This window comes from Gallinula chloropus (assembly GCF_964237585.1).
Source record: "Gallinula chloropus genome assembly, chromosome: 5".
In the NCBI taxonomy this organism is placed as follows: domain Eukaryota; kingdom Metazoa; phylum Chordata; class Aves; order Gruiformes; family Rallidae; genus Gallinula; species Gallinula chloropus.
In genome coordinates, this window is record NC_140090.1 from 57,275,770 (window position 1) to 57,293,418 (window position 17,649).

Genomic DNA, 17,649 nt, shown 5'->3' on the forward strand with positions numbered 1-17,649 from the left:
ACTGCAGTAGAGGTAAAAAGCTGTTTGGATTATGCTACATAAAATATTGGCCAATATTTTAATCTTCTAGTTTACAGAAATATTGAGTGCTAAGAGCTGCTGCTGAATTTGGTGATCCCACTGAAGGATCAGCCCACAGATGATATTGGAGTGAAATGCCTAAACTTCACATGAGAATTTTAGTTTTCAGCAGTTCTAGAAAAAAGAATTGTAAACACTTTAAACTGAAATTTTGCTCAAGGCTTTGTAACTGTATTTGCTGCTGAATGAAACTATTGTGAAAATGTTATTCAATTAGCTGCAATTCCTGCCTAGCTTTTATTTAACTCAGAATTTTAAATCTGTCAATCTGACACCTTTGTTAAAAACCATCTTTGGGCAGTGTCATCTTGAAAGTAGATCTACCCACACAGATTTTTCATAACGCTGTTTTACACGTAGGCCAGTCAGTCTAGCGTTTTGCAGTAGTGATGGGATGGTGGGTGTGTTAACATGCTAGTCAATAATCCTGTGCAAAAGTTTGTCATACATGGTTTGTAATTTAGTCTGTGATCAAATGCCTTGCATTAGAATATTTTAGTATCCAACTGTTCCATAGAGCAGAATTCTGGAAGATCATCTATTATAGTAGTCCATTTGAGGGCTATTGATCATTGCAGTACACTTTTTTAGATAAGCAGATATTGAATAGAAAGGTGGTTGTTTTTTGTTTTATTTTTTTCTTTGCTATTCTCAAAGACAGATTAGTAAGAGTTTATTTTAGTCCTTACTGCATTATCTACTACAATGCTGTACATACTTTTACCAGAAGTCCTGGGACTCAGATCTTCCTGGTTCTCCAATAGAGAGACTTAGTTTCTTCCTGTTTCTGTCTAGGCTAACCCTTTGGGATTAAAGGTCTTTTAAATCTTTGTGATATGCCCAGTCAGCAGTATAGAACCCTATTAAATCATGTTCTACTAGAAACTCATGTTATTTTTGTGAATAAATTGCAGTTTAAGATTATCATCTGTTCTTTTTCCTGAGCTTCCCTGAGCCCTTGACTAGACAAGAATTTGGAGGCTCGGCCGTTGGGTTCTGATGTCACTTACTGCATTCCTCTTTTTCATTTGGTATTGCTTCAAGGTTCTGTCAGTGCTTTACTGTGCCAAGTATGTTTATGCAGATCTGCACCTTCAAGATGTAAAATGATTTTACCTATTTTTTATATTTTCTTTTGCAGTGTTGAATTAGAGAAAATTATTCATCTTTTTTTTTTTTTTCTGTAGCATCTTTCATAAATTAAAAATGCAACACCTGTGCAGTGGTGGTGCATCTTATCCCAAACACATTCTGCAGAGCCAGGGGTTTCTGCCCTTGCTTTAACTTAACAGCAGGTAATATTTGTTGTGCTAATTCACTTACATGGAAACACTGACGCAAGTGTTACAAATTGGGAGTTAGGGTTTTTTCCAGTTTTTGGTTGAAGAAAAAACATAGTGAGTTTTTCCCTTCAGTTTGACTTGGCAATTAGAGTGGGAGTAGGTATTGAATGAAGGGAAGAAAGAAGAGTTGTCCTGTAGGAAGAAAAGATGTATAGTCTTGCCTGTTTGTCACAGAGACTGATGCTCTTGACTAGGTGTAACTTGTTTCATTAGATGAGAGGCTAATAAAACAAGATGAGACCAGGCATTGTCCTGGTCAAAAGGCATTTAGGTCTTCCCTCCTTTTACTGTCTGTCTTTAATTAACCTGCATGTCCATTCTGTCACCTTCTGCTGATCTGAGGAAAAGCAAACTCTGCAGGAGTAATTATGAAAGGGCACAGAAGCATAGTACAGAGAAAATCCTGGGTGGGTAGGGACCAACTGTGTTGAGGTCCTTGAATGGTGTTTATAGGAAGAATTAGAGAATTAGGGAGATATTTTTGGGTTGGTTTGTTTTTTTTTTTTTTTTCTTTGTGTGAGAGAGACTGGGAAGAGTGAGTAGTTCTGGGGAAAAGAGGTGAGATAAGCAGCTTACAGCAGTCAGGACAGGCTGGTGTTATTCTGCTCTCATATGTGAAAGGATGACTACTAATTCAGTACTCACTGACAAATGTTTCAGCACAATATCTCAAGGCTTGTCTCAAAGGCACTGGTAGTTCACAGGAAAGAAAGCTTTTTCTCTAGACCAGCTCTCAGTCATAAACGAAGATGTCTGACATGAATTGAATAAGCTTGGCTGCCTAGGGAAAATTTGAAACTCAAATGTATTTGATATTGTAGCTAAAATGCAGTGGCAGTGTAATTGTTCAAATCACCGTGGTTTAATGGATATGAATCCAGTCACCCAGTAGCTCCTGTGACTTGCTTATAGCCGTATTGAGTCAAGTAATGCAGACATGTTACTCAAACTTACAAACTCGGCTATCTGGTTAAATGAAACCAAGTCCAAAGACTTGAAAGGGTCAAACAGGCTGTAACAGTTATGTTAGCACACAGATTTGCAGAGTATTTATCGTATCACTTTTATTTACTGATATGACTTCACGTTTTTGTAATCTGATATTTGTTACATATGACATGTCATCATGGCTTTCTAGATGACAATCTCATTTTTGGCAGTTGTTTTCCATCAGTGTACCTTGTGCATCAAAGTTAGGTAATTAATTATGCATTTAATTAACCTCACTTGTTTTCTTTTAAATTTTGTTGTTCACAATCATTTTTCTATCTAGAGAGGTGAAGTTTAGATTGTACTCTGTAATTGTTAGTGTATGGTCTGTGATGTGAAATTTCTACATCTGTAAGCTCATATCTGCTCTTTTAAAATTTTTCTTCTTTTACATCTTCAGTCTAATGTATATAATTGTAGCTAATTACTCTGGCTCTAGTGTTAAATTTTAGTTCCTGTATTATCATATTTTTGATTAATGATTTAACACAGCCTCAGAACTAGATTATAGATACAGAATTCTATAACATATATGTACACACATATTGCAAGAATTCAAAAATACAGAATGTTATTCTGATAGTGTAGAACATAAGAATAAAAGTTCGATCTTCATATTTTGGAAAAGTAACTGTGGAGTAAGTCTTTTAAATTAGGTTCTTAATTTTTTAATAATTTTAGCTTTCCAGTTAAAATAATTTAATAGATCTAATAGAAGAATGAGCACCTATTGTGTATTATGGAATATGGAGATAGCACATCCAATGTGCTTAACTCTGTGTGTGAATAATCTGTCTGAAATTCATGGAATATATAAGTACCATGTTGAGACTGTAGTTTGATCCACCTGGTTTCTTTCTTGTGAATCATACAATACTTAGGAGAAAACAGAAAGCTAGACTCTGATGCCATATTTTGACAGATTAATCTTTGCCAGTCGTTGATTATTGAAAGGAATTTCATATTCAGGGATTGGAAAGAATTGAACTCCAGGGCAAAATACCCCAGCAGTTTACTTAAATTTGATATCTCTGGTCATTTGGTTTCAACGGAGCAGTATCCTTCATAGTGATTAGAATTTATGATTTGCAACAGACTTGTATGCACTATATAAAGTTTGTTATGGCTTTTGGCTACACCAAAAGGGAGAAACTTCTGCTGATTGAGCTTCTTAGAAAATAATGACTTTGATAGCTTCTCTCCAGCTGAAGCAGAGAACCTTTTCTAACATGACATTGGTTTGTGGCAACAATCTGAAAACAGAAGACTTCTTGAACCTAATAATTTGATCTCTCAAGAATAGCTGCTTTTATAGCAAAAATCGCTGTTCACAAGACAATAAACTGTACAGCAAGCTGTAATTTAACTTCATCTTCAGAGATCTTTATATTTATAGCTTCTATCATTTGTACTGCATTAGCAGCAGATACCAGGAATATAATTCTTCTCATTTTTGTTTTTATGTTGTTATGTTCATATTCAGGGTGGTGAGATTGTAGAACTAAGGCCAGCTCTATGTTCTGTTTGTATGGAGGACTTTTCTATCATGATTAGATGAAAAATCACCTATGTACTATTTTTCTCCAGACTAAATATAAGGACTGTTTTTCATCTTTTGTTAAATCAGTATTTGTTAATGAGAAAGATTATCTTATTTCCACAATAACAGGAAAGCATATATACATAGTATGTATCATTTATGTTGTGATATGTACATTAGTGTTATAATTCATATTGTATATGCCATTATTCTTATTACTGACTGTGCAGTGCCTATTTTTATGGTACACTTTGGAAGTTTGCAAGTTCAGTTTTACTTAATCTTTGGGCTTCTCATCTGCTTGTCTTAAACAACTTACTAGGCTGCTGGCTTTATCGGCAGTGCTTAGATCTATCTTGGCTCAGTAACCTTTTTTGTAGCGAGTAATATTTGCATGTACAGTGCAGCAGTTTGTAAGTGCATACCTGAACAACCAAGAAAGCGTTCACATTTTTAATATACAACTAATGAAATATCCTACTAGTATTGTTAAATAGCATATGGCATCCAAAAGTGGTACGAGTCAGTTCTGTCCCTCTGAAAAGGGTGGAAGTGTTTGGCTGGAAAAAGAACGTGTATTTTGCTGCTCAAGAACATTAAAATGGGCTGTTTTATAACCCAATATATATATTTTATTTTTAACCAGTCAAGTTCAAAATGTACTGACAGGTTTTTCTGCAAATCAGAGCAACTTCAAGAGGTCAGAAAGTAATTCCTACTGTCAATTAAGCTGATTTTATTTTTATTTAAATTTCTGTGGCAATTTGCTAAATTAAAAGATTAATGTTTCAAAATCTTATCAGCATATAAAAACAGAAATATCAAAAGCAGTTATTCTACAACTGGAACAAAAATTGTTATATTAAAAACTATATAGTAAGTGAAACTTTAGTTTTCTTTTTTTCCCTAAATTGCTGCCTTGCATAACTAGTTAATATATATGGGAACTGTAATAAAAATAGAGTGACCACCTATAATTAAGGGTAATTAAGAAAAAATGCTTGAAAAGCATGGAATAAATATCTTTATCGTTGAACACACATAATAATATGTTATAGTGTTACAGAATTGTACTTTTCTCATCGTAGGGTAGGATATGATACGTGAGTGTTGCATTAAAATGAATTACCTAGTCAACTAGGTAGCTTATTTTCCAAGCTTACTGGAATCAAGGTATGAAGTACTGGGCATAAAATACATGCCTTAAACAGCCTAGGTAGTCACCCTGTTGTTCAGGTTGTGTTTTTACATCCAGAATGAATATGAAGATAAGATAAAAGAAAACCAGAATTAGCATAATTTCTGCACGAAAAGCCCGCTTTATTCAGAAGAAAGATGTCTGTAATAGAAAAGCAGCAGCAGATGGCTGAATAAATCACTTATATCAATGCATCCCTTATAGTACCCACATTCATTCGGTCCAATACATTATGCATTCAAATCAGTGGAAGTTGTGTGTTTCAGATCCTGTGCACTGCATTGGAATATTCACCTGTACATATCTGTGTGTTTATTGCCTTCACGATGGACATCTTGAAATTAACCTGTATCTCATTATTTCATCAATTGTTGTTTTTGCAAAATACACTGAAAATTCAGGTTTGCTTTGAAAGCTCAAATGAGATTATTTTGAATGGAATAACAACCTGCTTATTAAAAAGGACTGATTGGATTTCAGACTTGTTACTGTAATTTGTAATTCCTCTTTCCCCTTCTCTTTCTCATCCTTATTGTCCTTCTCTACAAACATCTTTTTTCCTCCCAGAGTAATACTGGTGCTGTGTACAGTATTTTGTTTACAGTAGTATAAACATTTTCAGCCTGTGACTTCATTGCTGAAATAACTCACCTCTTTCATGTCAACTCTTACCTAGGAGCCGTACAGCAGACTCATTGATGTAGGTTTTTTTTCTGCATGGCAGCCCAGGCCAAGCTGTGGTTTCATTGCATGATGCAACTTCACCTTTTTTGGTTGTCTATGAGATTAATTATAATCTATTCTTGTATTGCCTGTGCATGCCAATTTGCTTACCATAATGGTGTATACACTGAATGCAGTCTAAGCATTAAGTGCATGAACTGGAATTAAAAAAAAAATCATGAAATAAGGAAGTTTGAGCAAATGTAAATTTTGCTTATCAATACCTTTAGTTAAGCTTTTGTTGAATGAATAAGATATAATATGTATCAGGTCTATATTTAAAATTTCTAGCATATTACAGTAGCTTCTTGACTAGATAGACAATTGCAGTTTGGTCAAGATTTGGGAACGAAAGAGTGTATTAATTATTCTGTTGTGTGACGGTGGCTGAATTATGCCAGTAGTGTTCAGAAAGATAAACCTTTCCCTACTTTAGCAGCAGGTGACAGTGAAAAGAGGTAAGATTATACAATAACATTTATAAAAAGTCAGAATTTTGAGGTGCAACAGGGTTTTTTAATAATATTTAATAGCCTGCAAAATAACTTAAAATGTGTTCAATTCACTGAAATGAAATTTCCTATGAAGAATTGTAACATTTCTCTAAATTTCACGAATGACATTGTGACCATCCTAAGCAACCTGTTCTTAAATGTATTCCAACAAATCTTTCCTAAGCACAATAAAAGATATGATTTAATGCTAATCCTATTGTTTCCAGATAAAAGGATGAAACGGCACTCTGGAAAGTGACTTGAAACATTGTGTCTGAACACAATTTTGTAGTGCTGTCAGTTAGTGCATTTTTTGCTTTTGGGGGGCTCAAAATAATTTACAGTTTGCAGATTAATATTCAACTCTGTGAATAAACATTTAACTTTGAGGACCAATAATATAAAATACTATGATGTTTGATAAATTAGAATTGTGAACAGATAGATAGGTAGATAGATAGATAAATCCAACATATGGTCCTAGTGCGTGTTTTCAAGCAGGTAACTGAAAACTCACAATATATCATAAAAATTAGAAAGGGAAGCAATTTCCACAACTGTTGTTATGCCACTCACATGCTGATTCTGTGCTGCCCTGAGAATGCTTATTATTTAGGATTACTTAGAGGTTTTTTGAGGTTTTTTTTAAATGTTATTCCCATATTCCTTATAATGAGAGTTGTTTTTTTTTTTTTTTCTGATATTGAACGAAAAATCTTTTAGGTCTATAAAACTGGTCAGACAAATATCTACGTGGTAACACTATGTTCTTACTTCTGGAAACTGCAAAATGGATTACTCCAATCCTTTTGACTTTCCAGTAACTCAGTGTCTAATCCTAACTTCACATCTGTTTTCCCATATGCAGCAGCCAGGATAAAAAGGTGTTGGATGATACAGTGCAAGCCATTTTGAAGTGGTGTTAGAAAAAAAGGTGCAACTATATATTAATTTTTAGCATTATAATCCTCTTCCATTGATGTAAAGTAGTTTTTTTAATGAGGCTTGTGATAATTGATTTGAGTAACTGCCACAGGTGTTCACAATACCTTATTCCACTCATTAGTGGATGTAAAGTGACTGCTAAAAATGAAAGGCATAGTGTCAGTCATCTGCCTAAAAAAGGGCTTTGCCTTTCCCATTTAGAGAAGCTGCTGTGATTGAAACTGTCACTGAGGCTCCAGGCTAGCATTCTTGTCTGACAAGGTGAACTAGAAAAGAGGTGGTTTTTTTTTAATTTCTTCTTTTATAATGTAAACTGTTTATATTCTTTTGCAAAATAAACGTGGCTATTCAGTTACTCTTTCATAGCATAATTTTGCCTTAAGTGTATGGTAATTTGCTCTTATGACAATCCTGTCAAATAGTCAGGCCCCACAGCTGGAACAGCAGTGACATTAAAACTTCTAAGTAGGAGAATTTACTAGATTGCAGTTATACACAATGTGGAAGGTATATCACGGCAGAGGAGTGTATGCGCAGAGAAACTTAGTGTGTGTGTTTTGCTTTAAAAGGTATGTGCGTTACAGACTTCCCAGGAGTTCAGGGAAAGAAAAGGGGAAACTAGTAGAAAAGACTGGCAGAAGTGTTTATATGTGCTGGGCATGAAAGTTACCTGGATTACGTCTGCAGTTGGTTTAAGGTGGAGGAATTTAAACAGATATACTGTGATGCTCCGGATGTATTCAACAATCTCGGATGGTTACTTTTGATAGTTCAAAGGGGTTTTTACTTCAAGTCACCTGTCCATTGTTTCTAGTGAAGTGCAAAAAATATACAAATACAGACAATATTTACACAATATTTTATGGGGATACTAGCTGTATCAGAGTAGTTGAGTTCCATGACCCATGGGACCCTAAATATATCTTAGGTATTAAATTACTAGGATACTTAAAAGGCCCTTCATGTTGATGGGATAGGTAAGGCTAAAATGTCCTCAAGAAGAATGAGACAAAATATTAATTTATGAAAATCTGTTTGGGACTAACACATTTCCCAGCTTTATGTAGATTTTTTGAAGGTGTGCACATGGTTCCTGTTTACAGTTAGGCATTGGTTTGAAATATGAAACAGTATATCCTGCCTGGTGTAACTGTGCATCAGGACTACTTTAGAATCACCATTAACACAATATGGATAGCTTTTTGAGGATAATAATAGATTTGGGTGCATGCAGTAAATAGCATGACTAAAAAAGCTGATCGAGTAATGTAATGTCAAGTTTCTACCACTTTGCAGTACTTCTGGCTTTCATTGCTCAATTACATTATTCACTGACATTAAGGGCAAATAACATGCCTTAGGTTGAAGTCTATTTCTACTCAGTAAAAACTCGATAGTAGCCAGATATTTTAATTTCAGTATCATAGGAGGGAATTCCAGAAAATACAATCAGATGAATGAACTGGAATGCTCCAATTTATCTGGTACTCTGAAAATTTTCATTTAGGATAGTTGAATTTAGACGGAATTTTGTAGGACAAGATTTTATTTTTTTTTAAATTACAGTATGTAAGTGAGCCAGAAACATATGGAGAGAATACTCAAAATCATCTCAAAGAATGTTACATATATTATGAAGAAAATCAGAGCTCAGGTTTACCATGATATACAAAAGAAAAAGATATTCATTATTTTAGTTTGGAGTCAGAGTAGGTAGAGGGCATTCTCATTCATGAAGATTGTTAAGTTTTTTCAAACAGTGCAGTCAAATGAGTTTGACAGCAGTATCAACAGAATAGAAGCGTAATAATAAGCACTGAGGTGCCTTTCCAGCTCCAACCAATGATGACTGTGGGCATATGAAAACTTTGAGGAAAGTGGATAGCAAATGTGAAAAGCACCTTTGAGTAATTTTGAAAGACAGCAGCTGTAAAATAGAGCAAGAAGGAATCTCAGGAAGTCGCTCTTGCTCTGTTGCAATGTAAGAGTGGCTATGTATAAATTTATTCAAATTGACACTTAGCTAAGAAATCAGTGGTTGGTAGGACGTCTCCTACAGAAGAAGGAAATATTAGAAATATCACATATGTAGGTTACTATATTGACATGTGTAAATGCAAGGACTGTACATGGTCTATATATCCCAGGCCTGAAAGTATTTACCATCATTATTCATCATTCTCCCTAGAGAACTTATTCCAGTGTTTAACTAAATGTTTTAATTGAAAAAGTTTCGCGCTTCTGATACGCCTCTGACTTGATCAATTTCCACTTGCTCAATTCTATGTGAACATGGAAGAAGGATTAGTATTTGCAGTGTTGTATGACATGTTTGTGTTTCACGTCACCAATTATTTTCTGTTCTCTGAAGTGAACAGCTACAACTTAACACTACTTGGTACAATTCGATAAAGAAAATTAAGGAACAATTATATTATTGAATAACAGATGAGAAGTAATAGAAAGGATCTTATTATGAAATAGAAACATGCAAGACTGTCAACTTCAGTAAATAAGGTATGCAGTTTAACAGAATATTTCTATAATGCAGTCAGCATACTAGATATCACTGAAATGGCTTATTAGATGTTCCCAGGAAAGTTAATAATATAATTAGTTGAAATAGTATACTGGTGGGGTTTTTTAATATCTTAGTAGTCTCACATAAAAACCTTTGATTAAAAATGTGATCCTTGGAATTCTTGCTCTATCATTTTCTTGGAATTAATTTGTCATCAGGGATATTGTTTTGTTAAGGTAATATAATACAATGCTATTTGCAGTTGCCAGTGTTCTCAGTTTATGTTAACCATTTAACAAACTAATGCAAAATAAAATAATATACTCTTCCTATTAACTTGTTGGATTCTCAAAAAACCTTTTCAAATGCACTTAGGTAGGATGAAGATCTTCGTGACATATTTTGCTAGAAAGCGCATGCTCTGTCTTCTGTATGCTTCTGAAAAGACTTGGAAGAGTTATGGAGATTGACTTTGGGCCATTTACTTATGCTGTTTTAGCACTCACCTCCTAGTTGTTTAGCTCTTCTGCAGGAATCTTCCTTTAGCTTTTGTAATCAGTAATTAAAGAAGACATGCTGCAGACAATAGTGAATGTACATACACCCTGGTGAAATTAAAAAATATGCTGATTTCAAAGTGAGCAATTTCAATATGCACATTTTCTGTATATTCCAGGAATTCAATATAAAAATGTAAAATCAAAGTTTCTCGTTAGCATGCTTGTATAAAATTTTGTGTTTGGGTTGAGGAAGATAAGATTTTGATTTCACTTGAGTTCTGTAGTAGTTTGGCTTATGTTTTACTAGGACAGTCTATGAAGATGGATGATGTACTTAAACTTCATAGAAACCTTGAAAAAGAAAAATGAAAACTGACAACATTATACTGAATTTTACCAAGTTGTACTAGTTTATTTAGGTAAAATAAGCACTAGCAATGTTACTTGGCTGTGTCACTTGGTATGTTGTCAGTCACAAATAGCTCTGTAAAAGTACATAGAATTGTGCTAGGCAAAATGCTCTGCATCTGAGATGGACACTGAGAAAGCATACCTTTCTTCTCCCAGCTTTTTTTTTTTAATAAATTATGCTGTTGTATCAGTTTATTGCTAATTGATCTAGTTTTCTTATTGCTTAATTCTTGTCACAGTGGATTTTTTTTTTTGAAGGAGGATGAGGAAACCTGTTAATTTTACCCCAAATTAGTTTAAAAGCTTGTCAAGATTCCCCAGTGTGCTAGAGAGATAATATAGAAATACTTAGCTGTAGAAAGCATCTGCAGAACAGATGAGTTATGATGCATTTTTTAATTAGGTTAGAATTGCAAGGATAATATTCCAATGCCAGCTTGTGTTCTGTTAGACTTTAAAGAATAACAGAAGATGGTGTGATAGAAATTAGGAAAGGGAAATAAGGACTGGCATTTACATTGTTCGTCCTTTTTTTCTGAAGGTGAGTTCCCTTGAGGTGCTTGCAATTTACAAGGTGTACATTAAGCATCTGAGAAATCTTGGAAGATAGCTTTATTTCATGTTATTTGGCAGTTCATATTAATTTTTGATCAGATTTATTTTTTGGTTATTGAGTTTAAAATTGAACAAAGAGGATACTGGTTGTTGTAGTTCAAAGACAGCTTAATGTTTAGGAGTCTAAGGTCAGCAAATTCATCACATGTTGAAATTGGGGAGTTTTTGTGACTAGAAAGACAAATACAGATTGATTCATTAAGCAAAAGAGAGTAAGGACAGAAAATTAAAAAAGGTACGTGGCAAAGACTCAAGAAGTGTGCAGGAATATTTGTCTGAAGTTCCATGAAAGCAGAGGAGAATGAAGAAATAGGAAATGTGGAGTCCAGACAGGAGGGAAGGTACAGTAAAAGAGGTATGAGAGAGACAATCAAGCATCATCCCATCGTGTGAAAAAAAAAAAAAAAAAAAAAAAAGCAGCTCCAGAATTTGACATTGAAATGCATTAGGAGTAGAAATTTCCCTCTGTGTGTGTGTGTATGTATGCATGTGTGCATAGGAGAAACAGTGAAGGAGTTAGAGGTCGGAGGTTGAGTGGTCAGAAAGGATTTAAATGTTTCCTTATCAATGACAAGAAGATACAGGAAAAGGTCACAACATCATGCTTAGCTATCGGGTTATAACTGTCTGCAAAATTCAGTGAGATAGGGATTGTTCCTCCTTCACTCATAACCTCAGATTATGTGTACAAAACCTCTTAGAAAATAGGGGACGTGATGATTGCATAGAGTTTTAGGATCCCACACTTTGGGCTGCGACAGTGGGTTTCTCTGCACTTCTGCTACGGGCAAAGTGGGTCTTCCCCTTGCCTTCACTAAAGCATTACTCTGATCCAGCTGGCTGCTCTTCCTCTTGAGAAGGAAACCAATTTAAGTCTTCCCACATATCCTGCAATTACAGTGGAATATGCTAGTAGCAAAACTTCCCTGGTGGTGGACCACAGCATGTCAAAGGAGAGTGAAATAATTTAGAAGACATTTGCCATCAAAAAATAAATGAATGTATTGATGTTGTGACTCAAAGATAAGGGCTTTTAAATTGAGTCATTTTACCAAGGCATTATGAATTTAGATCAGCACAAGGAAATACTGCAAGGAAATACTTTTTGTTTTCCTACTATGAGACTAACTTGGTTAATAAATGAAAGCCATTTGAAGTACGAAAGAACTTGTTACACTCTATCGCTCTCTAAGATGTTTGACACCTTTGATTCTTACGTAGTCATGCTGATTAATTATGATATTTGCTTCACTAACACTTGCTAGGTGTCCAGGTTTAGAATTTTGCTATGTATTAATGCCAGTTTCAATAAAGGAGTCTTTTAACTGCTTATTCCATTCTGCGCTGTGCAACTAAACCATAGCTGAAGAAACAGAAAGTATTCTGTATTGAATGAACATTCCTTTTACGAAGTGACACCTCTGGCTCTTCCTTAGTTTTACTTTAGTACTAAATCACTGAAACACAGTTAAAAAGCCTGACCATAGCCCCCTTAATTATTTTTTTACTGTATATTTTTCCAGTTATGTTAATTCTTTCTAATGAATAGTATAATGTTATTCCATTGATTTTAGTATAGTTTCTCCTGTTTTTAGTGGTATGAATTAATGAAATCACACTTGCGATGAAGCACGCTTACATCGAAGAGTATCAAAACATTTCTAGCAGTGTGTTGCCTCCACAACCCTTCTAAAAGGTTGAAATTCTACAGAACACGCCATCTGATTTTAATTTAAAACAAGGAATACAGTATTAGTTGTGGAGACCCCAGCATGCTATTGTCTGCAGCTCTAAGATAGATATATATCTATATAGATATATAGATATATATATGTGTGTGTTTCTGGTTTGGGGCAGCTTGTAGTAAAGAGAAGTTTCAAATTGACTTGCTTTCCGCAGCAGGCTGAATGATAAAGATTAGTGGCCCTATTTTTCTCTCAACTGAAAAGTGAGTTATTGATGAAAACAAAAAAAAAAGAATTAAAAAATACTACCAATATTCAGAAAATTAAAAATCTTTCATAGTCCACACTGTGAGTATAAATTATTTCTCTAGCCTTTGTGACATGCCTTTCTGAGAAAATCAACATTTAAAATTAAAATTGAAAACTGATAATTTAGAATTTGAGAGAGATTACTTCTGAAATTAAAGATGCTTTAGGAATGTTACTAGCAGAAAAAGTGGCTCTGCTGTTAGGTAAAAAGTCCGAAATCAGGACTGTGATTCGCTGTGCTAAGTGTTGTGCGCGAAGTTGAAGATGTATTAGCTAATTTGTCACATCTTGTAGGTTTTTGTAAAGGACAGTGGTACAAAAGTACAGCTGTTAACTGCAACTTCAGCTGACCTCATCTGAGTCATGACAAGTAGCAAATAACTGTGTAAAGGAAGATAATGAAACTCTATACTACTTGTAAATCTGTGCAATTCCATTAGCTTCAGGAAATTTCTGCAGCTTTTACAGGAATCTAACCTGGAATTAGATGTCCAAGCCTCCGTGTTGGTGCAGGGTTGTTCATTTTGCTTCTGCTGTACTTACTGTGATTTCTATTGATTGGGTGAATAGTGACTCAGTGTATAGCCTACCTTATTTTGAAAAAATCCTTTGCTCTCAATAATGCCATGCAGAAAATTATCTTGTTCTCAGATTGCATCCAGTCTTGTAGCTAAAGCCATGTTTGTAAAATATAAGATGCTGTCATCTGTCCTATATGTTAACATTTGGCTTCTCTTCCCTTCTGCCTGCTTTTGTAAACAAATTTTATTTGAACTGTAACAGAAATGTTTCGTAACTTCAATGTCTTTGCAAATAGCTTATTAAAAACCATTTTAATATAATTTCCTATAGCACTGAAGCTTCTTAAAATATAAAGCTATTGTACATCAAAGAGAATTTTGCTGTATACATTCATGCATCTAAAGACAGAAGAGGGCATGCTGTACTTAACTTGTTTGATCTGTAATGTATACAAGGAATGGAAAATTTGGCTGCATGTGTAGTGACCTGGTAGCCCAGGTAATTTCCTTTATGCCTTAAATTAGGTAACTAACATTAATAACGCATAGAATCTTGCTTGTTGAGCAATCTAGCATTATATTTGCAGAGCTACTGCTATACTAACTGGTATTACGTTCACATTCAGTGATTTATTTGACCTGGTAAGCCAAAGAATTTCTTCTTTCCTAAAAGGGTGTTTTCTAGGGGTTCAAATGATCTGCGGCCTAGTTTTCCATTTTATTACAATTATGTTGAATACATGATCATTTGCAATATATGTGTGTGTATATATATATATATGTATATATGTTGGGATGTTAAATATATATAGTATATACATCAGCATATATTGGGACACGACTTTCAGTTTGGTCTGTGACTCCAACATTGTTCTGTGGCTTCACCAACCTGTTTTAGAAACATCACAAATAAATCACTAATTGTAGCCGCGGAAGTTACCTCTTTCCTTAGGTAAAAGTATATCCATAAAGTACCAGTTTGTATAGAGTATGCTTTGGACTTGCCCCACTGTTAAATAAAGCATAATATAATAAGCTAGAATTTGCAATGGCTGCCTGACACACAGAGAGGTATTTTAATTAACCTGCATGCGGAAATTAACCCTTAGAGTACTGCTTCAAATTTGTCAATTTATTTTGTTATTTAATTTTACCAGTGGGCTATGCTGCTTTTCTACTCAGCTCATAGTACCGTACATAAAGTACATTAAATAGCCATATAGAAACAAAGAAGTAAGATAAAGGAAAAAAACCCCAGCCAAACAAACAACCCAAAACCAACGAAAACCAACTTCTTATGAACAGGGGATTTTCTGAGACTAAGTGCCCCAGGTTGCTAATGGGTAATATATTCCTAAGCAACTACTTTTTTTTTTTTTTTCTTGACGTTTTCTATTATAACATGAATTAAAAACATGTAATGTTTCACTGTATCTGTGTGTTAGGTCTGTTCTAAAGTATCGTAGGTATGTCTCTTATAGAAAGAAGTCAGTTCTTTAAGGGTTAATGCGGGGTTAAGGAATCCTGAGGTATTCTCCTGCTTGTCCTTTCTCTAAAGGTATCTGCATGTTAATTCTCAGATATTACCTGAACAGGTGAATATATGGACCATATGAATGACTAACTGAATGAATGAAATACTTTACTTGAAATGCTTGCTTGTATCTTGTAAACAACTAGAAAATTGAAATGTGATTTTTTAATCAAGGTCTTTAATTAAATGCGTAAAAGTCTGACTAGAGTATAAATTCATATCCTGACAACTTACTCCAATTTCTTTTTCTTCCAAATAGCCCAATAGAATCCTGCCAGAATTTCTACAAAGATTTCACGTTACAGATTGACATGGCTTTCAATGTGTTCTTCCTCCTCTACTTTGGCTTGCGTGTAAGTACCGTGTCTTTGGTAGCATGAGCCAGGGAGGAAATATAGGGGGAGTCTTTGAATACAGCCCGACTTTATGAGTAAGCTAATTTCTGAAATGCATGAGCAGAAGATTGTATTGAGAACATGTAGGTAAAAATACTAAGCATCTAGGATCACTAAGGAGACCCACAGTTTATAAGCTATACCATCTGCGCCAGAATGTTCTCAATGGAGTGATAATTGCAAGACTAGTGAATACTAGATCTATTCCTCTGCTGCTAGATATGTCATTGACAATCAGAGGTTGAAATAATATCTGGTAGAGCTGCTGTATTTAGTTTTATGCACATCTGCTTTCTCAGACTGCTGATGAGTGCTTTGCAGTAGCTGTAAATATTAGTCAACATGCTGAATCTTGTATTCTTAAAACACACTTAGGACTTCCTGAAAAGCCAGTAATGCAGTTTCAGGATCTAAAATTTAGGACATCTAAAACAGATAGAACTTTTGAAAGTCTGGGCCACTAAGACTTGAAATTCAAACTGTTGAGGTTTTAGTTTCTTTGAATGGTTGGGCTTTTTGTCCTGAATCACAGGAGCTCCTATGTCACAATGTTAATTGAGTTCCTCCTATTTCACTTCCAACCAATTAAACCAACTTTTTCTGATGATCCAGTAAGGTATTTTGCTGCAAATCTAGGTTATTTCATTACTCTGTCTAGGTGCAATGTCTATCCTAGCTAAATAGATAAATTCCTAGAGCATCTACACTACTAAGAAAGCTGTAATTTAAAATCATGTAGTATAACAGTCCCTAATTCTTACAGATTTAGGGGGTTTATGTAGATGTCCACCAGATTCAGTGCATGCATGGTACTTGTGAATTTCCAAGAAGTTTTAAGAAAAAAAGGTGTGCTAGTGTTAAGGTTTTATGTTCTTGCCAGGAGAATTAAAATCTTGTATTGGGCACTCATACTTAAAGCAGTAAAATAGAGTAAATTGAGAGTTGATGCACATACTTTGATATCCACACTGTGTGCTTTTTGGAAAGGGTAGTCCTGTAGTCCTATTATGTAGTCAACACTCTGATCTTGTTGACTGAATGCACTTTAGCAGTTACAGAATGTGGTAATTCAGAATTTATTTTTCAGTTTTAGTTTCAAATATATTTTTGTAATCCAAAACTGCTTTGTGATGCAAAACTGAAGTGCCGGGTAATTGGGAACAGTAAGGATTCACTTCAGATTAGTGCTCTTTATCTAAGTTAAAATAGGTGAAACTTCTTTTCTCCAACACATTCTGCTGAACTAAACAGGAGTTCCCCATGTGATACTTGGTTGTGTGAATGCAAGAATTGGATTGATAATGAATTTCCTAGTTATACGATAAGCATCTCATACCTTTAGCTGTTTGTTTTGTGGTAGGTTTTTTTTCTAATATATATCTCCTGTAAGAACTCACTGGCAAATTATTTGAAGAAGTATTTTAAAATCTTACCCTTCTTCATCTGTTCTCCCCAAAATAATGTTACAACTCAAAATCAAATAAATATTACCATTTTTTCAGTTCTAGAAGGTATTTGTGTTCAACCACACGTATATCTATTTTAAAATCTTTTTTTGACAGTATTCAACTTGGGGAAACTCAGAAGTGAAATCTGCAAACTCCTGATGAAGACTAATCCCAAATTGCATGAGTTAGCATATAATCAAGCAATAGAGTCTGGAACAGATATGGCAAGTGGTGCCACTAGAAGAACATGTTATCTCATCAAGCATGGAAGGATTGCTTCTGTAATGAAATGGGTTTTTATCACTCACTAATTACCTCAATGAATCATTGTTTAAATACTCCCATAGAAAAGTATGAGTGGCCTCTACAGTCAACAGACTTTACTTTCATTGTTGA

At 34.5% G+C, this 17,649-nt stretch overlaps 1 protein-coding gene across 2 annotated transcripts in view; it reads left to right on the plus strand.

Moving 5' to 3' along the window:
• The window catches only part of KCNMA1 (potassium calcium-activated channel subfamily M alpha 1), a gene marked incomplete at its 5' end in the record, with an annotated part of 459,986 nt that overhangs the window by 255,800 nt on the left and 186,537 nt on the right, over positions 1 to 17,649 (plus strand). For both annotated transcript variants that reach the window (XM_084265235.1, XM_084265236.1), the window contains one exon: positions 15,670 to 15,763. In XM_084265235.1, the coding sequence (XP_084121361.1) occupies positions 15,670 to 15,763 (94 nt within the window). The remainder of the gene's footprint in view (positions 1 to 15,669; positions 15,764 to 17,649) is intronic.